This window comes from Calonectris borealis, chromosome 25 (assembly GCF_964195595.1).
Source record: "Calonectris borealis chromosome 25, bCalBor7.hap1.2, whole genome shotgun sequence".
In the NCBI taxonomy this organism is placed as follows: domain Eukaryota; kingdom Metazoa; phylum Chordata; class Aves; order Procellariiformes; family Procellariidae; genus Calonectris; species Calonectris borealis.
This window is the reverse complement of record NC_134336.1, coordinates 2,275,966-2,300,682: the sequence shown is the minus strand read 5'-3', so window position 1 is coordinate 2,300,682 and position 24,717 is coordinate 2,275,966. Positions and strand designations below refer to the sequence as shown.

General features: G+C 42.3%; 1 protein-coding gene across 1 annotated transcript in view; it reads right to left on the bottom strand.

Moving 5' to 3' along the window:
• CSMD2 (CUB and Sushi multiple domains 2) overlaps nucleotides 1-24,717 on the bottom strand; it is a 307,900-nt gene that overhangs the window by 145,066 nt on the left and 138,117 nt on the right. The window contains 5 exon segments of the mRNA XM_075173206.1: nucleotides 1,975-2,078; nucleotides 8,132-8,253; nucleotides 10,777-10,901; nucleotides 12,105-12,192; nucleotides 19,416-19,493. Of these exon segments, the coding sequence (XP_075029307.1) occupies nucleotides 1,975-2,078; nucleotides 8,132-8,253; nucleotides 10,777-10,901; nucleotides 12,105-12,192; nucleotides 19,416-19,493 (517 nt within the window).

Below are 24,717 nucleotides of genomic sequence, written 5' to 3'. Positions count from 1 at the left end.
TTTTCAGCCACGCTGAACACAGTCACGGGCACGTCTGAGCTCTAGAATATGGAGCAAAATACCTGTAGGTGCTCAGAGCTGCCCTGAAGTCAGGAAGTTCAGGCAAGCAGCACACGTTTGCATTAGCACAGGGCTATGCACGACTCACGATTTGCTCTGCTTTTAGACTCTCCCCGCTATTTGAGCGCACTGTGGCACGGCTGTACCAGGTAACTTTGTGCCTGCAGTACTGAACTGCATTGCTCAGAACAGACATGCCGAGGGCAAGACAGATTTCCTGAAGTACTCAAATGTATAGCACCCTGAGGTCTGCAATGGTTTTTAAGTTTTGGATTTCCACAAAGCTACACAGTATTTTACTTTAATGATTCAGAGAAGCTATAGCAGTATCATTGTTTCTTCAGTAAAGTGGATTTGAACGATACACAATTATCACAATTACATTTGAATGATACACAAATTGATTTCTCACTGACCCTTCAGAAAAGGAACAGAGAGACTTTACTGGAGGAAGGACAAACATAAACCATTAACATCAGCAGGTTAATGAGAATAAGCAGCCTTCTGAAAGATGATCAAGACTCACTCTTTTTCAACTGTGGCATTTTCTAGGGGCTCTTGTAAAAGATCCTGACTTACCCCTGTGCTACACAGGGATCCACTTCCACTTCCTTTGCATGGTGCAGATTCAAAGTGGAGCGCACTGTGTACGTAAGACTAAAATTCAGAGAGACGTGAAGGTTTAAAGGGAGGAAACCCCTCTGTGGTGTGCACACTGACCGCCACCCCCCATCAAAACTCTGAGGTCCCAGCACGTGCTCTCCTCAGAGCAGCCAAGAGCTCTCACCGATCTCAAAACTGCCTAAAAAACAGCAGACACCAGAAATTGATGCTTACATGCCGTAAAACACATGGGTTAGGGAAAACCCTTGCCTTCAATCTACTAACCCACACGTTCCTTCATATCATTCGGATTGACACGCTCCTTCCAACTGAAACCAAAACGGTCTCCAGTTATTAAGCACTGAGCAGGAGATGGCAAATGCCAATACAGAGCCCATTTCCCTTTTATTCCCTGTATTAGCTGCACTATAACATAAAGCATTTGGTCTTCAAATCTTCTAAAACCAATAGACTAACACCACAGCAATTCTTTATTCTAAAAACTGGCAGCATCAGAGATTTCATCTCTTCCTTCAGCACGGCTGGATTGGCCCTGTACTTTCTTCATAATTAAAATTGGAAAAAAAAAGAAGAAAAAGAAAAAAACAAAACCAAAAACAAACCCACCAAAACCAAAAACCCCAAAACAACCAAAACCCCCCAAAGAACATATTTAGATGGGAAACACTGATATAGGAAGGCCTGGAAGGAAAGTAGGACTATCTACAATGTTTCCTCTACTGAAGAAACTTCCACAGAGCATCGTATCTGCTAAACTAAAGGGTATAAATTGAAGGGGACCAATTCTCAGCCTTGAAGAAGCACGTATCATCGTTTACACAAATGCACACCGGGTGTAAAATGCTCAGTTTGTCACTCAAAGATAATGGATTTACAGCCACTTTGCACTGTTAAAAATGACTGCGCAAGAAGGACAGCACAGGAGAGAGAGATCCAAAGAGTTCTCAGTTTCTGCCTGATTTACATTTACTCTTGTATCCAAACTTTAATCCTGTTCACTCAGCTCCCCGGACAGCCTCAGCCTCTCTCTAAGGGGCCCCGAAAAAGGCAGTGGAAGGGATGCGAAGCAAAGAGGTAACAGCCTTTCTGTCACCTGAAGCCTAAGAAAATGCGATGAGAGCAGAAAACACCCGGAGCAGTCAGCTCCACCTAAACCAACAAGCAGCACATAACCATCCAGCGAGGTACGGCAAGCGGCTGGGACTCCTTCATCCAGACACATCAGCTACAGCTTTGTAAGGCAAAACTTCGGCGTGGATTTCTCACAGGGACAAAGGACATGCTACTTACACGTAAAGCACAGTTTTCTGGTCTCCGACTTGTCCTCCATCACCCACTGTCAGAGTGTCATATCCTCTTTCTAGTTCAAATTCTTCAAAGGTGAGTTTGATAACCTGGCAAAGATGCAGCATGTTAATATGAATCAACTGCCAAGGCAGCCAGCAGATCCTCGTCTTGTTTATTTATCTGTTTGTCTATCGAGGAGCAATTTAGAAGAGCATTAATATCTTCAGGACATCACCAAAGGTGACCGTCCTCGCTTTTTATAGCACTGTAGCAATTCTTTCCAGACAGATTGAGCTCTTACTGAAATTACCTCTCAGATTTTTCTGCTTTATCTATTGATTTTCTAGATGACTTTATTGATAAAGGTATGTGTGTCAGGATTTCAGCATGCTTTTTTTCACCAGGTACTGCTACGGTTTCTTTCATAAACCTGAGATTATGGTGGTGGATTTGAATGTGCATATAGGCAGCATGTTTGTTACATACGGTGCAAGTGGAGAGTCTTTCTTTTGCTCCGTGTTGCTCAGAAAGTTCCCCTGGTTTTCAGAAGCTTCTGTCAGACCAAGAAAGACTTTATGTGAATTACCACTGGGGTAGCTCAAGAAAATTGTCTCAAGCTGTCCGCAAACACAATCATCGTAGTATCTGTCCACAGCTGTTTGTTTCCTATGTTTTCTCTCCTGCTCTATCCTAACCTTCCCATCCCCACTCGATTTATGTAGCCTCTACGTACCACTTAGGAGCAGAGGTCCCATGGAAGTCGAGAGGTTTGTGTTCCTAGTCTCTTGGCTGCTTTTGAAACCTGTTATTCTCAAATATCTGAAAATTACAATGTGACTTAGGGGACAAAGGTCTTAATCCAGCCTTGGACAGTGCAAGCGAACAGAAAAGGAAGAGAGCTTAATTTACAGAAATGCTTTACATCCACAACACCGGGCGGGAGGGGAAGGGGGGTAAATCAATGAGAACTTTGTTCCTTGGAGCTTTTTAACTGACCAGATTCAGGAAAGCATGTGAAGACTAAATTACTAAATTTAGTTCCACACTACTTTTGCTGTTTCACACAACACCGAAGTTATCCCAAGTAATGAACGAGAAGGACCTACATGTGTGCCAAGGACCACAGACACACGATGCCACCGTACACCTCTTGACTTGGGGCAAGGGAGCAAGGCATAGGAAAACTAAAATCTCTGCCTTGTAATTTCTTGCCTATTATAAAAGCAGCATCTTCTGCAAACACTTGAGCATGTGTGCAATCACAGAGGGATGAAAGTCCCAAAGTTAAAACCAAAAGCAGTAATTAACTGTGTTATGTTAAATGCGAGCATGTCTACAGTCTCTTCAAGGCTTGCCTGGACTCTCTAGGAAGCTGACAATATTTTTCTGTCAAAAGTCACTCAACTTCAACCCCTTAAGAAAACACTGGTTAGTCAGACATCGAATGCCTTCAGTGTATAAAAAAAAAAAGGGTGTATATAGAGTTCAGACTGAACTGTTGCGTGCTACTGTCTTCTACATATAAATGCAATTAATACTTTTCAAATGCATAGAAAAGCAAATTAGATATTTTAGCCGTGAGATTCTGAAAATAGGGTATTACCCAACAGCCCCAGGATCATGAAACAGGAGCCCATCTGATACTCCATAGAAGTCTGGAACCATTAATTATAGTAGTACCACCAAAATATTAACCTATGCAGATTATTATTAAACCATGTAATGATGCAATAATGTAATTAATACAAAGAACACACTGCTGTAAAACGGCACACATCGTTAGTTAAATCAGTCATTCAAGTAAACTGCATTCTAAGGAGTCTGACCCTAATTAAATAACTAATTACATTCTAGTATACTGAAGACTGCAACCTTGTGGCACAGGAACAGGATGCTGAATACAATATTTATTTATCCATTTTCCTATTTTCTTTTTGGTCTGAAAGCTGAAAATTATTTAACAATTCATTAAACAACAAGAGACCTACCAGCACACAAATACATGGATGACAGAAATGCTCAATTTTAAGCTACTGAAGTGACAGGAAGCAATTAGCAAAGTCAAGAAAATAGGCTGGAATATGACACCTGATTCTAAGGCTTCGTACTGCAAAGTGATTTGAAGTGCAGTCACATTCGTAGAAAAAAACCACAGTAATTCTCTCCATGGAGAGCAGCACCTCTTGCGGTTATATTCAAATGCTTTACAAGCACACATTACTCATCTCTCCCCCCTTCTCCCCAGTCTCAGGCATCTATCTTCATTTGGGATGAATCACCCCCTGGAGGGGTCCATCTCTCTCCCCCGATGACACAAGAAGCTTGGACAGAGCTTTACTTGGCTAGCTAGACTCCAGGTGAGAATAACCCCTGGAGAAGTATCAACCAGTAACATCCATTACGTCAAGAAGATGGTTTTGATGCAAATTCACCAATTATCATATGCATTTCTCAGTTTCCAAGTGATTTATTTTTCCACTGTGGTTGAAATTAATTCCCATGGCACTGAGGACCAGCAAAAAACCTACATACCCTGAATATCCCCCAAATAGGTTTGTCGTCACCCTCGGTATAGGAAGTAATTTCAAGTTGTCAACTGAAGAGCACGATGCCCTTAATACTGTTTATGTAGGTTTCTGAGCAAACTTCGAGGGGATTATGTAGCTCAGTGAATCTGGCTCACAGTTCTTTTCCAAACATAGAACAGATGACTTGCAAATGAGTTCTAAATTTAGCTCAGTGGTTTTCCCATCGCTCATATTAAAAGCTTCATATAACAGGACCTGATCCAAAGACCACTCAAGTCAATAAAAAGATTACCACTGACTTCAGCAGGCTTCAGCTCAGGCCCATAATGCTTTTATCTTCCAAGTATTTTACAGGCATTTTAATGAATTCATCTTCAATCCTTCCCTCACCCATGCTGGGGAACATGCAATGGCAAGATCTTCCCCCTTGCACACGAAGGCAATGCGAGTCAGGGAGGCGAATTCTCCAATTTAGCAACATGTTTCTAACATGGGCCCTGCTTTAAGTGAGCGAGAGTTTTACGGGTACTTTTCAGAGGCAGCACTATATGACTTGTTAGGTAGGAATACCAGTGACCAAGTTGGCATTAAAACACATACACCAGCAACTCCCGTTGCTATACTGGGTCACGCACATGTGAGCCGCTGCATTAGCCCACGCAGCCAGCCTTGGGAGCTGTTTGCTGGACAAAGGAACTGTCCGTGCCAGTGAATCTACTCGCCTTTTTGTATTTTCACCAATGAGGTATGGTCCTGTCTGCACAGCTTTGGTTTCTGGAGCGTTAGTTAATTCTTTTAAGAGCAGAAAACACTGCGGGCAGTTGTTTCTATTGTTTTCCATCTTCCTGAGGAGCGCCAGAAGGAAGCCTGCGCCTCGCCTGGGCTCCCGGGACCATCCAGAGCCTCCTCTGCTGCCCCCGCAGAGAAAGGGCATCAGGCTGCAGCTCTGAACACAGCTCACGTTAATACGGGCAGGCGAAGCACTGTGCGAGGAAGAAGCAGGCACAGCAGTGGCTTTCCCAAAAGAGCTAGTGTATTCCTCTCAACCCTCCCTGCTTCAAAGAGATGAAGAGTCTTTCCCTACCTTAAATCATGCTTCCAGGATGAAACATCCAAAACCCAGAAACCTTTATAAACTGATATTACTAATTAACTATTTATCATTTCAAAGAAAAAGAAAACGGCAGTTTCTTTACACAGTTAATACAAATTGCTGATTTGACCAATCTATCCTTATTTCAGTCATGCTACACCTCTTTACAGTATAGGATGTTGCAGCCCATGGAGCACAAACTACAGTTCCTTGTGCTACTGAATCTCTGCTCCAAGTTGGTAAGTATTGGAAGTAACGGATGTTACCAATTTCAATCCCCTTTATGATTTATGAAAGCTAAGGGTCAGGACTTGCAGATTCTGTTTTCTAATCAACAGTTTATTATTACACAGGTTTAAAAGCTGAGGAAGAAACTAACCAGGAGAAGAGGAGAAACTTTCCCTAAGCAGAAATTCATGAAGACAGTAAGTTTCTGAAAAATAAGACAGCCTGCCCAGGAAGCTTACAAAAGCAGCAGCTTGTCCTATTCACACTGCTGAAGGAAAAGCAGAAAAAGTTTGCGCACAAGGCTGGCAGAAAAGCAAATGAACAGAGCTGAAGATTAGACTCAATATTCAATACAAAAGCAATGTGACAAAGGGTCAATAAAACAGTGGACATGGCCCATAAGCATCTCTTGACAATTGATTGCCATCTCCTCCTTCATAATTTGTATCGGAAAACCCAAATGTAAGTGTTAGCCTACATTAACACCCAGGGCACGTCTCCATCTAGCTCGCTCTAATTTCTTTCCAAATACAGAGGACTATTTTATATCACAAAAACTGGATTTTGCTGATCTTTGAAAGACAAAGATGCACAAAAATGAAGATATGTATAATACACATACCTCAGCCTAAGATGCTGATGTATTCAATAACCTGTCCATGCACAGGCAATGTATACCCAAGGGTCTGCAGGCCACAGGCTGAAAGACACAGCTGACACTCGAGCAGTAATAGCTGCTGTTACATGTGGTCTGTTCTCCACTTGCACATTACCCTGATGAAGGAGAACCTCCTGGGTCTGATTAACCAGTAAATCACTCCTAATAAATCAACACTAAAAAAATATCCTGAGTCCACACTCCAATTTCCCAGAATTTGGGTCATTATTACACTCCTATGCAGCCAAACCAAGACATCCGTTGGATGAAATGATCAGCTAATGACAGCCCTTTAAATACAAACTCATTCCGAAATTGGAACATAGAAATACTCCTCATTAAAGCCATAATCCACCAGTGATCTGCACTTATTAAAGGCTTGAACTGAGGTCAGTGGGGAGAGGGAAGCAGAACTCGACAGGCTCTGCACCAGCGCCGGCGCTAGCTGCCCTGCCACGGCGAGTGCTCCAGGGGGAGGCGAAGCTGGAGGTGAGAGCACAAGACACCATCCCATCAGCGGCCGCAAGCAGGCTACAACTGCGGATGATGGCCAGCTTTTCTACAGACCATAACAATTTCTAGCAAAAGATGAGATCCTGGGATACTAACATGTTTGTGAAATGCCTTCCTTGGATCAGCAGCAAAAGGCAGAGTGCCAAAGCGCAGGGCTGCCTAGAGGCAAGGACCGAGGCATAACTGACAGAATAAGTGTATGAGCTCAGTGCCTTGCCATGCAAGATTTGCTCATGAGCTAATGGAGACGATGTTAGTAGGAACCTAATACTAAAAAGAATACAACTTGTCATTTCCGAGAGGCAGAAGATGGTGAATAACACCTTAGAAAGTGTATTTTGAGCTACACAGCAAGGGCATTTTTGTTCTTATGTTCCCTTACAGATCTAGAGGAGAGGAACAGGCTGAGTTTGCAGGGCTGGAAAAAGCTGCGAGGCATTGAACATTGCCCTCCGTGAGCCAGTGGAAAATGGAAACGACTTGATCTTACAAAAGCCAAGACAGTCAAGCTTTGTCCCCTACATGATCAGCAACAACAGTCTTGAATCACACATGTAGACCAGTGGGGACAAAAAATCCCCACTAACCTCCCCTGTTCCAAACCTCAGTGAACACAGAAAGGACTTGTCCATAACTTTACAATACTGCATAAATAGCAGTAGATAGAACCATACCTCCCTCCTCACTTGCCCTCTGCCCTTTGGGGGCTGAAATCCCCGTTGGTTAGGGGCCAACTACCAGCCAAAAGGAAGTGAAAAATCAGCATTCCTGGCACAGCCTTCCTGCCCCAACTGAGAGCTGGCTTAATGAGATGCTTTGCTAAGCTGTTCGGCATTTCACCACCATTCACGCCGAAATATCAAAGAGGTTTTGATTAAAAATAATTACAATCACTTTTAATTACATCCTTTAACAAAATGAATTTTCAGCAGAGAGGGAATGTGATGTGTCGCCGTCTTTAAAGACAGTTGAGAAGCACATGGAAGAAGTCTGCAGGGGGAGCGGGGGGAACACAACATCAGAAACAGAAACTTGAATGGCTAAATATCAGAGACCAGTCCTCTGTGAAGAAGCACAGCTATATAACATTTCAACTAAGGCTCTGAAGTAATGACATGGAGACACATCTCCGAGACCTACCTTGGCTGGATTGAGCGCAGTGATGACCCACACACAGTAGGCATTGTTATCGTATTGTACAGGGTAGTTGGGAGAAGTTATCACACCACTGGGACCACGAAGGTACGTATCACACATCCTAGCTGTGAAGAGGAAAACAAGACGTGGGAGTGAGGTCTCTTAGCTCTGGGATGTATACATGTATATACGTGTTCTTTGTTTACAAACAACAGAGAACTAGAGATACATATGGTATTGAAGTGGGGGAGAATTAAGAATTGCTGCTCTGTGTTGTTTTCACTAGCCAAAAAATTCATTCTTTTCCATGTAACATCAGAGATGAAGGATTTATCTGTGGTGAATAGATGAGTGGGGTGTTTCCAGGGGCTATCAAACAGATGGACCACCAGACCAACCAACAATAACCCATTCTCTAGCCCTCAGATTGATTTTATTTATTTTTTACTGTATTAAAGCCCTCAGAAATACTTTCATGTCCAGGACAATGAAAGCAACCACAGGTAAGACGCAGTTCCTTTTTAACATCCCCAGAAGGCCGCATTTCCTTTCTTCATTGCAGGTTAAAAAAAAAAAAATACAGCACAGGAAGTATTTATTAGGTAAGGGCTGACTTTACTCTGGTACGCCTGTGGACTCAGAACCAAGACGGCAGCTCAATTTTGTATCTTAAAAACATCTTAGGCAAAGTAGAAGCTGAAAAGTGCTTAAGTAGGGAATTTTTTGCCTTTGATGCAGTATTTAACCGGAAAACGTGAATCCTGGTTTTGTAACTGCCTCTGCTGTTGTGATGGATTCTCAAAATTAATTTATCTCAAATCTCAAAGGAGCCATATTTGCACGTGTGGCACCTGCAAGGCTTTTTGCCCCCTCCAAATAGCAGTGAAGCATGGAAAATGATCCCCTGGCCAAACTGTTTGACTACACAGGTGGTCACCAGGGAACATGCGGAATGCTGAGAAGCAGCCTGCCCCCTCCTATGTGACCCCATCCTGGAGTCTTTTACACATGTCCCATCCTACCTTACAGAAAAAAAAAAGGTAAGTCCCATTATTCCCATTTTAAAAGTGGGCAACAGGAGCACAAAGGGATTAAGCGAGTCTCCCCAGGACCCAGAGAGAATCTGCTGTAGATGGGGACGCTGAAAAGCAGTCGCCCAACAGCAGTAAGACACCTGATCACTCGGTATTAGAAACTGGTACAGTCCAGGGGGTTAAAGCTGGCTCACCGGGCACCCTCATTTCTGCAATTTGAGAGAAACTCAATTCCCAATAACAAAATGGAACAAATAGAAAAAAGTGATATAAAGCTGAAATAAAAAGCAAATGGAAAACTTTTTAAAAAGAAAAAAACCCCAAAAGTTAGCAGCTAAAAAAAAATCAAGTTGATTCATAGAATCATAATAATGCAGGCAAATCCTTCTTATCTCTTCAAGAGGACACCATAAATTTCCTTTGTAGTGTCACATATTTATGCCAAATATCCTCTTACACTGATTCAATTTTTTCTAGGCTTGCTCAAGAATTAGATGGGATTCCAAAGCCTTGAAAAAATCTGCAGATGAAATTAAAGAAAAAAGAACTAAAAAAATACCAATTTATGACTTTAAAGAGCTTTAGAGGGATTTAATTAAAAATATTACAAGTTGTTCATTATTAGCATTACAAATATCACAATTATGCATGCCACTTTTTAGAGACAGAGAGGGAACGAAAACAAAATGGCCAAGGGCAAAATGGGCATTAGGTTTTTTCCCCGCTGAAAGAAAGCTCCATTCACTGATGGCTCATGGTTGGGCCACAGGATAATCAGGATCATGTTAGTTAGGAACCACAGTCTAAGTAATCCCGCATTGCTGTCTACTAGCAGCAAGTTCCGTTTAACAGAATCTCCCTCCATCTTAGCTTTTCCAGATTTTGTTTCAAGCTTTCACCTTTTCTCCCCTCTCCTTCTTATCCCATAAAAAAGAAAAACCTGGAATAGAGAGAACATAAGGGGACAGAAAGCATTGCAAAGAGATGAGGACGTAGTACACAGGTATGAAGGATACAAATATAATCCATATGGTCCAGAGCTAATAGCTTATGAAGCTCCATAGTTAATGGAAATAGCTTTATTAGTTCTACTATACAACAGGAACAGGCGTTTTTCCTAAAACCTGAATTTCTGTAATCAAAAAATTGCGTAAGAACCAAGCAGAGGTCTCTTTCTCAGGCTTGTGCTGAAAAAACTGAAAAATTTGAACCCATATTACTCTCTCTCACTCAGCCAGAAAACAAGAATCACCATTAGAAAAGAATAAAGATCCTATTGATTTTCGACCGTGAAGCTGGCAAGACCAAACTCCCATTTCCAAGAGCACAAATGCACCCTCGGCAGTGCTGAACACGTAGCAATAGAGCGCTGAATTTTCCCAACAGCATCGAGAGGGGGCTCTTCTGGCTGCGCCCCTTGCCCGAGGCAGGGTTTTGAAAACAGATCCGTACCGTGGGCCACACAGCAGGCTGAGGTTAAGAACCAGCTGAGGGATCTTAACCAAGTGATGACAAACTGGAGGACAGAACGGGTGATGCACGAAGGGGACATTGAGGAGATGGGTCCTCTCATTAGTCCTAATGTAACTCAGTAAAATTTTTTTGTCTTCTCACCTCTGCACACTGGCCTGTGGTCACTCCATGCAACAATTATGTCGCTCACTCTCTTACAGGTGATGCTTTTGGACCCTTGTAAATCATAGCCCTCGTTACAGGTGAACTGGATGCTGGAGCCTAACCTAGCAGACAGAACAAAGGGTGAAGTTAGCAACTGAGACGCTTCTGCAGCAACAGGTTTGTCATTTGCTTTTTACTATCCCAGTCATTCTCCAAATTGTGAACAGAGGGAGTTCACTGGCCCTCCAGGCAACAGCAGAAATGAATGAGGGGCAAGCTTTTGCCTCATGCATTTGCTCGCGCTGGGCGCTGTTTGCCTGAGGTGGTGATAGCCCAAGAACGGATTTGAGTCTTTCAATGCAACTTCAGTGGGAATTTTATTCAGTGCAGGAGCACAGAGTCAGCCCCAAGAGATAACATGCTCAGCATTCTTATAAAGGAAAAAAAAAAAAAATCTTTATCTGCTACTGAAAGGTTTGTTCTTTATTCACTTTGGATTCAGTGAATTCATTAAACCTTTGCTGGTTTAAGCCAATGCTGCCTTATTCACTGCAGCGACACAATGCCGTTTTACAGCAGCTGAGAATTTATCCTATGGCATTTAGGGACCATTGGGAATTCCCTTTCCTCCACCCTCACCCCTCTGGATCCATTTTCTAGATTTTCAGGAGAATTTGATAGACTCAGGTTAAATTGAAAGACACTTCTAGTGAACAAAACAGCCATCGACAGCAAAATAAGATTAAATATTGATTCACTATTGCTAACAGCAGGCTGATTCATTCCTGCACACTGTAAATGAACACTAGCAACTGCAAGGGAGTAACAGCATTGTTTTAAACTTTATAAGAAAACAATTATCTAGCACCATGTATACTTATTGACAAAGAACTGTACCGGTGCTTTGGGAAGTCACCTCAAATTCGCTAGGGGCAGGGCCGTGCTGTGACTTATGCTAATTTGAGAAGCGCTTTTTTATGCTGTTTAAGACAGTTTTTTCTGCACTTAACTGGAGGGGGGAAACAACAACAAACATTGATTATACAAGCCTGGCTAAACGCCCATATTGTGAAAAGAGAAATACTCTGAAAGAGAGATCATTACAGATCCTCACCTGGAACACACGGTCTCCCAAACTCACACGTGCACATTTACACACACTTGTTCTTCTACATCACCACTCTCAGCAAGCTTTTCAGACATAATACATTTAGAGGTGTGCAGATGGTCTCTAAAAACAGACTACGTAATGCCAAGGAGCACACACAATGGTTACAGACAGTAGCTTTGCAGCATGCATAAACACACACGTAAAAGGTTCTTACCGAAAATCGTTGCCTATTCTTTTGCCTCTCTCTGGAATCCCAGGGTCTGGACACATATTATGTCCCTGGGACACACCAACCTGAGTTACTACAATGCAAAAACAGCACATACAGAGACAGAATAGCAAAAGAAACATCTTTCATCAACTGTCTTGGTGGATGTGGAGAGAAAAATGGCAATTGGTAGCTCGAAAGCCTGAACGTGTTCCATTTTGTTTAGAGAAAAACAGCTTTGGAAACAAATGTAACTAGAATCATTTCAGCTCAGTTCATACACCAAAGTGTTTTCTAGGAAATGCCAGCTAGGGACACAGTTTTCCCTCCGTTCCACTACAGAAGTACCTCTGAAAAGAGTTTTTTCATTCTGCAAAATTACACCAATTAAACGGCCCATTTCCGAAGCCTGTGATTAAAACGGCCACCTGTGACGTGACAAGGGGACAGCCTACCGCCCCTCCAAACCCACCTGCGTGGGGCCAGGGAAAGAAAACAACTCGATGAAAAGGTAGGTGTATGATACCAGGGAAAAAACCAAGCACAGAACAAAAGGGAGAAAGGAGAGGGAAATGCAAGTCTAGCATTTTAAAGCAAGTAATTTAATTTGAACATGAAAAATTTTATGGAGCAACCTTAATGTAACTGCCAACAAATATGAAATCTATGAAGTGGTGATCGGCACTGAATAAACACCTTCAAACTTCATTCTCTATCTCCCCATTTCCACCTTCCCCCTCCAGCCTGTCAAATGGCGCAAACAAGCATTGACTTGGGGTGGATATAACCTGGGTGGCTCCTGACACGGATGAGATGAGATCTGGCAATATACTGATTTCAATTTTGAATTCCAGCAACTACCAAATGCACGATAATATGGGACAAAGGGGTGATTTTGTCACAGACATGTAGAAGTTTATGTGACTCAGTTTTCTTGTATCACTAAGGGAAGGACGCAAAGAAAATGCAACACTTCTTGGCAATGATGCTGAAGCAGCAAAGCATGAATCTTAAGCGAGCATGGTTCCATTCTACCTCTGCCTATCACTAGATTAAAGGGAAAAAATCTCAATTATACCTCAGAATGTACAGTGTTAGCACAGGGCCCCAAAGACCACTGCCAAATGGATGATGGCGCGGTGATAAAAGCATGTTTCTCACACCAGACATGATGGCTCAACAATTTGAGATCTGCATGGCACCAAACACCGTGAAAAATATGGAGGTGCGTGCACGTAAATACTGACATGGGAAGATAAGCACATGGAGTGTCTGCACAAACACAGACTGCACAGCATGAATGCACAAAAAGGCAAGACCATCAAATATGATAATTAATCATCGGTTAATTACATCTTGCATAGTCAGGCACTACAGCTGGAAGATATCACACTGTTCCTAGAAGGACAGAAGGATCACTCTGCTCCCACCAGTACGGGGCTTTCATGCGAGCATCTAAACTAACTGCTGGCTACCTGCACTGGAAACATTACAGCTTCCGACCTCCTCCTCAGCTCTAGGCACTAACATCTCATCCCATCCCCTTTAATTTTGCAAGGGCCTTTGTCTCTCCACCCCACCGTGCTGGAGCCACCCCTGCTCTGACACAGCTGCTGTGCTGCTGGACCCAGAGGGACGGGGCAGGGGCCGTCCCTGCCACCCGCCTCTGGCGCAGCCGCTGCACAGGGCTCAGTGTCTCAGCATGACGCTTTGGTGCTCCACAGACTTCTCCATGCGTTAGAGGGCAAAAGAGGAAGCGAGATACGGCTTTATAGGAAACCAGACTCCTGAGAGATTGCTTTCCCTCTTTTGCATATTCATAACCTCACATTAAGCTCATTCAGGTGGCCAAGCAGAGACACCAGCAAGAGACAGAAGCATGAAAGCGGCACACGGTCTCTTTCGATGGCTGCATTCTGTAGCTACAAAGCTTTGCTGCCACCTTCCACAGATTCTGATGATTCTGAACGTACACCAGAATCAGAAGAAGGGAGACCCTGCCCACAGCAGAGATTCATCTCTGGTATTTTCAGCAACCGTGCCCCGATAGCTGAAGCAGCCATGACAAAACCCTGCTCCAGGAGAGCAGGGTATCTGGTATCTGGGTATCTGCAGCAGTCTCAGAGATGCCAAATAATTTGGCGATCCTTCTGCAAATGAAATCACCAGCTTCCAAGAGGCCTTCTGCTAGTGCTTGAAATGATATGCTGCTTCTGAGAAATGAAAGGTCAGCTGAACAAAGTACATAGGTGACACCATCTTCCTTAGGGTTTCTTAAATCACTACCTACGCAAATCTGATGACTGTGCATACAGATACCTCCAAACGAAGTAAAATTAACGCTTAGGATAGAGTGCACAAACTAGGGTTGTACGTCACAAGTCCATGCGGTATTTAAGGAAAAGTGCTAAGATTCCTCATCTTACTTCTATACCTTCTCTAGGGTAAAACCACACTAAATGAGATGCCTATAACGTACACAAGCACAAACACAGCTTCTACAGTTATGTCTGCATTCAAACACTTGTACGCTCTTCCTTGCAGAGCAGATCATCAGATTGCCTTTCCACATCAAATTCTTTCTCCCATGGTCAAAAGACTATCCCGATGACATCTTTTATGCCCATGTTAATTACTCTGCACTGGTATCACATCCATTTATTATGTCCCATAACAGATGGCAGCAAACCTTGAAGCCTCCGATTCAAAGCTTCAGGAGGAAGCAAGGCTACAGATGACCAGCAAAACCCACAGGCACCAGGTTGTCAGTTATCGATCACATTTCTGAAGACTAAAACCAGTCCTTCTCTTGTTAGCTAGCATTTTATTAATGTCTATATAACACATGTAGATAAATCAGAGAACAGATAAGATAAAACACAGCAAGGGGGAAAGGAAAGGTATCTCCATAACATGATAGTTGGGACATTTTACTTGTAAAGGAGAGCAAGGAAAAGGAGAGGATGGATTAGATGGTCATTCACAGAAACTTTTGTTCTTCTACCTTTTGTTTTAAACACACACACATGAACGTAACTAAACCAAAGGTTATAAACCATATTTGTTATGCTGAGAACTTGCTGTCAGTACTGTGTTCATCTTCCTGAAGGTTTGACTGATCTATGCCTGGGCTGTAGCACTCCAAAATGAAACCTTCAAGGTTACTAGGAGAACAATAGATCTTAAAAACTGTGATGAACTGTTCCATTTCTACATTATAGTCTCAAGGATTCTCTCCCCCAAACCACAGAACTAGTTTTCCACCCCATCATTCTCCTGATTTTTTCAACCACTTCCTTCTCATGTATTCAATAACAGCCAGTTATGATTGCTTTGTTTGCCACAGTAATTTACTCCATGTGTTAAAGAACTGAGAACCTTCTTTAGTTCTCTGTCTCCCCATGTTAATAAAGAAAGTTCACTGATAGATTCCCAAGGGACAATTTTTTATTGAATTTAGGAATGTAAAACACAAACTACGAAATAAAGCAGCATCTAAAAATGTTTTACAAAGACTCAACATTTCTCAGCATGAGAAATACAGTGAAAGTAAGTGAGCTTTTCTACTGGCATGGGGGTTGGGGAGGGAAGGACTGTCGCAGTAATTAGTTGTTTTAAAAAGGTTAATCTTCATGATCACGCTAAGCCTTGCAGTTACTCCATGCAACCATCTGGTCAAGTTAATGAGTTACCAAATTCAGTCCTAAAAGCAGGAGAGCTGACCTACTGATAGTGTGCTCACCCCAACGAGGTGCTCGCTGCCTTTCCGATGCAGGAAGGTCCTTCAGCACCCAGAAACAAACGTTAAGCATTTCCAGAACCTCAGTGATACTGATCCAGATGTTAAATACTCACGTGTCTAGCAATATGCAAGTGTGAAAAGGGTACAGACTTGGGCTGTGAGGCCCTACCACTGGAGAAGACTACTTCCAGCTGGAAGTTTTTTACTTGGGGAATTCTGAACCCATATTTCACATCTTGTTGCTATCTCAGAATAGTTCAGAAGTATGCGAGTTCAAAAACATTTACAGACTTTCAGATTTTAAAGACCATTTGCAAAGACTCTGTTTGCAGCATGCCCTACTTAAACCAAACACAGCTTCTTTCAAAGCTCTGTTGCCTAGTGCTAGAAACCCAAGGCTGGCTCCTCTGTTGCTCAATACTCACTTTGTGCTGTTGCAGTACAGCAGGGACCCACATACACACATTCATACCTCAACATCTGATGCGGAAAGCAGGCTTGTTGCAATGCTGAATGTATCTAGAAGCTTCCATACACTTGGCTGAGACCTAAAACTGGTCAACACCTCCAAAATGACTTTGCAGTTGTACATTTAAAGTAGATTTTTACAAGTCTGAATATACGTAGAACTTGCACTACTTCATACAATCCCTTCCAATAATATCCAGCAGTGCATTTTCAGGTATGCCTCATTCAAAGGTCAGAAAAGCAGCTTTGATGCTGTTTTGTAAAAGCAAAGTACCATGTTTTTCCCACTGTGTGAACATGGAATATACACATTTACATGCTACATGCAGTAAAAAGAATAATCTCCTAAATGCACTCTGAAATTTAAAACTATTTATCCCTTATTCTCCAGAGCTGTATTATTTTTTCTCTAATAATGATTAAAGCAAGATATCCAATTAATTTTAGCGATGGTGAACAGTACGAGGCACTTGATTTCAATTTCAAACACACACGTTTGACTGCAACCGAACACAATTAGCACCTCCCCCCAGAATTCAGTATTTTTATATATTCCTTTTCTGAAATAGTACCAACAGCTGTTATATGACTACATTTTGCCTCCATTCAGACACATGAAACACACAGACTTTAATCTGGCCAGGTAGGATCTGGCAGCTAACCACAGTGTCCAGCCAGAGAAACAGAAATCCTCTGAAAGACCTGCGGGGTATTAAGCACGTAGCTGCAAGCTGCCTTATGCGGCCAGAGATTCTTCATGGAGAATTTTAGGACAGGTACAAAGAGCATCAGAAAACACCGCTGATAAGAAAGTCTTTGAAAATAAAGCATGGCATAGCTCTAGCTATTACCAAGAGACACAGAAATTTCTACATTTCTGATATTCAAGCCAGATGAAATAAGAGCAACACTAGCAAACTCCACAGATCTTTAATCAGCATGTCCCACCTGTACAATTATCTCTAATGCACACGCACACTCATAAGCTCATGGAAGTTTGAGAGAAGAAGGGGCATGGCTAGCCATGCAAATAAAAAAAGTAAGGGAAAAAAGAAGGTAACATTTTGGGCTCCATTTTCTGAAAATGAACCATTTTCTGGAGGCATCTTTGCCAGAATCAGCATTTCTGAAGTTGAAAATTTACTGTAACAGAAGTGTGACAGCAGAAGGCTGTGCAAGATAGAGGTTAATCTGGGTTTACAATCCAGACCTTGCTGAGAGCAGTGCACATGGAAGAGCTGAAGGCACAAGGGTTGTGGCAAGCACCATGCTGGCAACGGAAAGGAATTTGGGCCACAGCACTATCACCATCTGTATTATTATAGCTTAATAGCTTTCAGGCTAAGCTGCCTTCCTACACTCTGTTTTGCCTTATCAAATATGACGAGATTAGCACTGCACAAGATGCTGAATTGACAGCTTTGAAGACTGGAGCCTGCTCTCCGTTGGGTGAGAATAAGCTGGGCAGAGGCAACAAGAACTTCCTACGCTTTTATCCTCAGAAGTGGAGCACGACTGGGACAGAGCAGGATACACTCGAAAGGGAAATTCAATTGCTGTCTCTTATTCAGCCTTTGGCATCTTTCCCCGGAGCCCCCGGGAGGGATAGTGCTGACAACAGTCATTAGCAACAGGTAAAACTGCTCCAGGGAAGCAGCCTAGCATTCCCAGCAAGGAGAAATGGGAATCCTATATATTCTCAATACCAGAATACTTATATATAGTAACCTAGTGACTCCAAACCAGGCTAACATTTTTCACTCTGTGAAGACTCCCTTCCCCACATTCCCCAATATCCAAGATAGCAGATATCCCACTCCAAACACATCCTTTTCTCTCCAGTGCCCACACAATCAAAGCTAGTGATACTTTCCAACAGAATTTCATTCTCAGTTAGGTGATTGAAATGTTTATTACAATTAAATTCTTTTTGGCAAGAATATATCATAGGACCAGGAACATCTTGCATACAGGGTTTTTCTTAAAATTGAATTAATTTTCTCTAAACACGCCCCACTGTTTTCTGCTCTGGATATTCTGGGCAATTTACATCCTGCTATTTAGTTACCTTATTGGGCCTTGCTCCTGAAAAACTGGAGATTATAAGCACTCTCCTGTGAGCCTAGAAGTGAGCCATTTTCATTGCAGACAGAGTGATGTTTTAAATTCAGTCCATCCATTTTTCTTAACTGAATTTTGCATCCAAAATTCAGATGAGTGAAATGTCCAAACGGTACCTCTTTGATGGGTGTAATGGACTATGCAACAAAATGAGCAATTATATCCTCTCCTTAAAAACTATTTTAAGAAACGCCACATTATGCTCCTATTTGAATTTGCACAAAATACAAACTTGAGTTAATTTGGATCCCTCCTGTTTAATCTTAGAATTCCCTTAAGAGCCCAGTCATCTCTCCAGAGTCATATGCGTAAAGAAACTATGAGTTTTGCTTCTGATCTGAAAAGAACCTAACGTAAAGATGAATGGACCTAACGGATTCATTCCTGCAAGAGGAAAACACACCAGTGACAAAGTGACATTCTGAGCACACCTCTTAACATATCAACCGCTAGATACAATGAAAGTGAGTAACTAATTGGGAGACCATAAAAATCAGTATTATAAGCTCTTGCACAGCAGTGGTATGATTTTTCTGCAGGGACAATTAAATAAAACGCAAAGAGAAAGAGAGAGACTGCGATTGCCTTCGTAGATGTTCTAAAAGGTCTTTTTGGTGTAGCTCCTTATCCCTACTCCTAATTTTACAACAGTAACATTAATTCAGTTTTCAAAATTGTTTCCAGTTTGACACTTTCCACACTAGAAGACGACAGAAGTAATGTACCCCAGTCTGTCATTGAGCAGGAGGCATACAGTATATATTAAACGCACACACACCGATCCCCTCCATTCCCACTTTAACGAGTTAGTACATGCTTGTGAATAGAGCACTGGAAGGAAGTGATGCAGTAATGCAGGGGGAAGAGAGGGAAAAGCATTAAAACTTTTAAGAGTGACAAAGTTTTAGAGATTACGGGGAAGTCAAATGAAATGTTCAAGGAGATTATTATACAAAAACAGTGCAAGGAGGAGCCAAAAAACTTACACACTGATGTCTTCTGGTTATTGTCCTTGCTGGGCATTAGCTTCACCCCTCTGGACTTCAGTTCCATTTGCTTTTTGACTACAGAGACAGATTTAAAACAAAGCAAAGGACAAGGAAAAGATTTAGCTAAGCATTAGGGGTTATTTAAAAAGAAAGTAAAGCAACAGTTGTACACCACCCACAGTGCAGGATACCCTGCATCTTTCCCTTACAGCTCAGACAACTTACCCCGACCCCTCAAAACCATTAGGGCCCCCTTTTCATTTACCTCGTTAAGTCTGGACTAGTGTCTTTGGGGATCTGAGCCAAGCTGACCCAACTGGAATATAAAATTGGGCACACAACCCCCACCCCTCTGTAACCATGCCATTTTGCTTAACGTAGTGAAAACGGGAAACAGACAAAAGGGAATCTCTAAGAGACATCAGGGATCTTGAGAGTAAAATGCTGAGTTAGTTTCTCCCAGTTTCACTGATGCAGTTATTCCATGAATACATTATACAGTAAAGCCATTCTCTGCTTCTACAGGAATACAGCACTCAAATGAACACCCCATAACCTAAAAATTGTACACAATCTGCATAAATAGCAGACTCAAAAAGGTAGTAAAATAGAAGGAAAAAGGGCCGTATTAAAACCATATTATTGGTTTTACAGACCCACTATTTAATAGCCACAGGCACATCAATTATAAAATCTGCATGGTGACTCTACCAGAGGTCCTGTTGTGACCATTCACCTCCCCGCTCTAAACCTCATCCAGAAGATGAGAAAACATATGAGGGTAGCAACAAGATTTCTATCCATCCATCCATCACCAAAAGAGTCCCATCTTTCTTCACAACATGAAAATTCCCCACGTAACTGAGCAGCTATTTGTTTTTATTATCTGGACTTGGCTATTACTGGGGTTCTCCCTACACAAGAGGGTTTTGCACAAAACCCACACTGTCAAAACCATCTGGATACTGGGGGGGGAGAGAGAGAGAGAGAGACAGCGGCTTCCTGCAGCACATACACAAATATTTTTGACTAACACACAGCAGAATTTTTACTGGCATATTTGAAGTTAATGTGGTTAAAGAATAACTTCACAGCAGAAAGCACAATGTCCAAATCACTTTATAGGATCCTTTTTCTGATGAGCCAGTCCTTATCTATGGAGAAAAACAGTCCATTTTCCACTTCAAACTGTTCTTTTCTTGTTCTTTATCTTGTCATACTTTCATCCCTAAATTAGCACATTTCTAAGACAAAGTTGTCAAGAAAAATTACCGATATAACTAACAAGTTTTTTTTAATCGTGCTTTTCTGGCTTAAAAAAAAAAAATCTGTTTATAACATCTGTTTGCAGGAGCTTTAGACAGGGAGATGTCAAGCATTATTCCTTGAAGCTTACCTAAGGTAGTGCTTTTCTGAGCTAGATACTAACTTGGAGCTTTTTGTTCATCGTTTGGTTACAGCTTTTTGCTTTCTCTTAAATAATGCAGTTATAACTTCAATCTGAGGTCCACATTAGCTTAAAAAATATTCAGGAAGAAAAGCTTATGTTTTTCTTACTAGCACGTCTTTCTTACTAGCATTAGTATCTTTAATCTGTTGGGGGGTTTTTTGCCCTTTTTTCTTTTTTTTTAAGAGGGGAAAAATAATTAATGGTATGCCACTTTCAAAGCAAATCTAACGCACACTTGTTTCTTTTTTACTGTAAATCCACCTGCAAATGCACAAGGAGAAAAGCAGCAGGTCTCAGAATGCCCCAAATGGCCACATATTCCTGAAGGTCACGGTATGGTAATTCTGGGATATTTGTAGTCTGACCTCGGGGTCTTTAACAAACGCACTGTATCAAGGGACCAAAGAAAGGACACGGGACTACAAAAGCTAAAATTTCTGGGCAAGTCTAGAAGCTATTTCTGCCTCAACTAGAATAGTGACAGCTTTAAAACACACATGAGAAATGAAAGGCTGTACTACAGGCCACAGGATTACAGGGCTACCTCACATGCCCTCTCGCTCGTGCGTAACGACCGCCAGCCAGCAATCACTTCAGCTGGGCTCAGGCAGCGATAGATAAACACCTTGCAGCAAAATACTAGACGGGGAGCAGGACGAGTTTACGTGGTCCCTCTTAGAGGCACTCCACAGCCTTTTTCCAGGATAACAGAGGGGGTCACGGCTACCACGATGCAAAGCCCCCGGTCCCAGCACCCTTCTGCCCAGCGTAGCGGGAGCAGCCGTCGGCCCGGCTGCACCCAGGGACGCGCTCTTCCGGTGGGGGAGGCTAAATTCCTCCCCTGGGGAGGCCGCCCCGCTCCCGCAGCCGCCCCGTCCCTCGGCTGGACCCGGCGGCGCTGCCCGGAGGTGCTCCCCTCCGCAGGCAGGGCGGCGCAGCACCAGGGCTGGGGCTCTCCGGCCGACGCTGCAGCGCAGCACCCAAGCTCGAATGGGGATAAAGTGCTGGGGAGGTCCTGTTCTGCTTATCCCCCATAACGCTGCAGTTAACAATTCCCTGGCACTTTCCAAGCAAGTACAGGGATAACCTCACAGTCACAACCAACATTCCCTCCCAGTCAGTGAAACACAGTCAAGCCCAAGTATCTAAGGCTAAATTTGAGCTGTTGCAGGATGTACGATGGCTCATGACTTTGCAGTATCTAATTCACTGCTCTGTAAATTGCTTTGGGGCACAATCAGTAAAAGAGCAGCTTTATAAAAATAATTTCCGTTTTTATATTCTCTGCAACTTCCCTTGCAAGTTACTTTCTAGAACTACCAATGAATTTTTCTCCTAGCCACACACAGAAAAGCACAGGTCTGTTGATTTCCGCATGATAAAGTAAGCCTGTAGCCTTAAAGGACAAGCAAAGCTTTCCATCACCAGCACATGCCCCACTCAGCCGGTATTGATACCGACACCACGGACCGGACACCGCATCCTGGCAGGGTCAGCACTTCTCGCCAGGGCGCGCCGACTGCTGAACTACAGCAGCTTGCATTGATTTCACAGGGCTGCGGAACAGCCCACAGTCCAGCAGAAGGCAATCGGTACAGAGAGTTCACGACTTCAACACGGCTGGGCCTTGCACACAACTGCTAATTTTTAAAAGGACACACTAAATAACAAAGGTTTACCCATATTCATTCCTGTCTTCCAGAATCCTGCGAACGGACAGAGCTCCACTCCAAATTTGTGACTAATAGAAAACCTAGCTCCAAAAGACCCAACAGTAATGAAAACAAGCAGCAGAAACCAGACATTCATTACTAAGGGCCAATCCTAAAATACAGAGACTAAACTGCATTACCCATGAAGTATATCTCCCGTAATTGCATCGTGTCTCTTTCAACAATTATTGATAAAGAGAGATCACTATAATACTCTCCTCTTAATCCTTCATTTTGGTTGCGACATGGAGACATAATGATGAAAGTCAAGCTTTACAAATTACTCAGTTTAGATTAGAACAAGTCAGAATACAGTATCACTTGCTTTTTTAAAAAATAAATAAGAACAATTCTCCTACTCTATGCCCTCAAAAAGCTGGTATATAAAAATCTATTTTGTTTATAAATTTGAATGTGGAACAGTACTACAAAGGACTGTGTCAGGATAATTAGATGAACAAAAATTCCTCTGTTTTCTGGAGGGTTTTGCTGCTCACACGTATCTGATAGATCTAATGGAATACTCAGTGTCCTGTCAAATTTGAAAGATGACATTACAAAGCTCTTCCAGCAAGCAGGCAGTCTGGGCTGTTTCTTTTAAACCGTGTCATGTTGCTCTAAATGAGAATTTAAGGAGACCTTTATTTATTTTTAATTTGCAAAACAGCATTTCAGCAAAAATCTATTCCATGAACCTCTGTTCCCCTTGCTGGAAGACTGCTATTAAATACAGACTTGCCTAAACCTCTTTTCCTTCTGCTGGGGTGTTTTAGTATTATCCAGGATACTACAGCAGGTTGCTTACAGGGATTCTTACTTGAGTTGGAGGCGAAGATGAAAACCCTCAAATGCAACCATTTTGAAACGGCATTTATGCCCTCCATTAGCTAGCCTAAGCAATGGTTCTTTAGGAATCGGAACCTGCAGCAAGCACCAGGATTTTCCTGTCTTTGCCTCTGTCTCAGGATTACCCGGAGCCTCAACAGGTTGCACAGCATAAGCTATAACCCCTTTGCAGCTCAAAAGTGTGATCCAAGACGAAGATTAGCAGATCTGTCAAAAATTAAGCGTATGTATTTATAGATATATACATATCCTTAAAAGCCATTTATGTGGTGCAGTATGTGCAATAGATAGTTCATCAGACCATTATTAAAGGCGACAGGTCTGCTGGTATTCTGCACTGGGCTGTGGGCTGAAACTCACCCACATTTCTCTTTCTACCTGAGGGTGGAGGACAGAAGGGGAAAGGAATGGGGAGGGGAGATCAGTAAAAGACGCAATCATGTGTTGGTAACAATCAGCTAAGAGGCAATTTGGGATCCAACTTATGTAACAAAGTATGTGGAGAGAGGGACTACACCAGCCAGAGCGTTATTTAGACCTGTTTAGCATCATTTTAAATTCAGCAGCTTTTTCACTACCTCATTTACAGCACCTTACGTCTATGCTCATAGAGGGGACAACGGGGGGGGGGAAATACCTGTCCTGAGTAAGGCACTTCTAGCTTATTTTCTTACCACCTGCAGCACCTTTTGGGGAAAGAAGGCAGAAGGAGTGGGAGGAAGGGGAAAAAAAAAAAAAAAAAAAGATCGATGTACTCATTTCTCTACAGTCTCTTTTATTTGCTTTTACAGGGTGTGGGGGAAAAAGCATTTGCAAGAATGCAAGATTCATCTTACATAAAAGGGAAAAGGAAACGGAAAAATATTTTAACTCTCCCTGGAAGGGAATGAATTTACTGTAGTCAACATAAAGAAAACCTGTATACAGGCTGATCATATCTAACCTTGCTTTTACATTCATAAAGAGATTTCCAAACTGGGGCACAGATTAGAAAGAGCTGAAATGGAACACGCAGAAGGCGTTCTGCTAAAACTAAGTATCAATGTTTAACAAGCTGGAAGGGAAATCAGTTTCTTATAGATTATCAGCAAAGCCAGATACTGTCTCAGAGGACATAGAATGTTAACAAATGATGTATGCTTATGTCTTCAAGAAAACGGACAACAAGTTAGATCCATCCTAGCCCTCTCTTCCTTCTCTTGGACAATCCTGGGGTTTGCTTACATCTCTATTGCTGAAAAACACATTTTAGTTGCTCTACTTTATAGGGCATTACAGATCCTATTTTGTA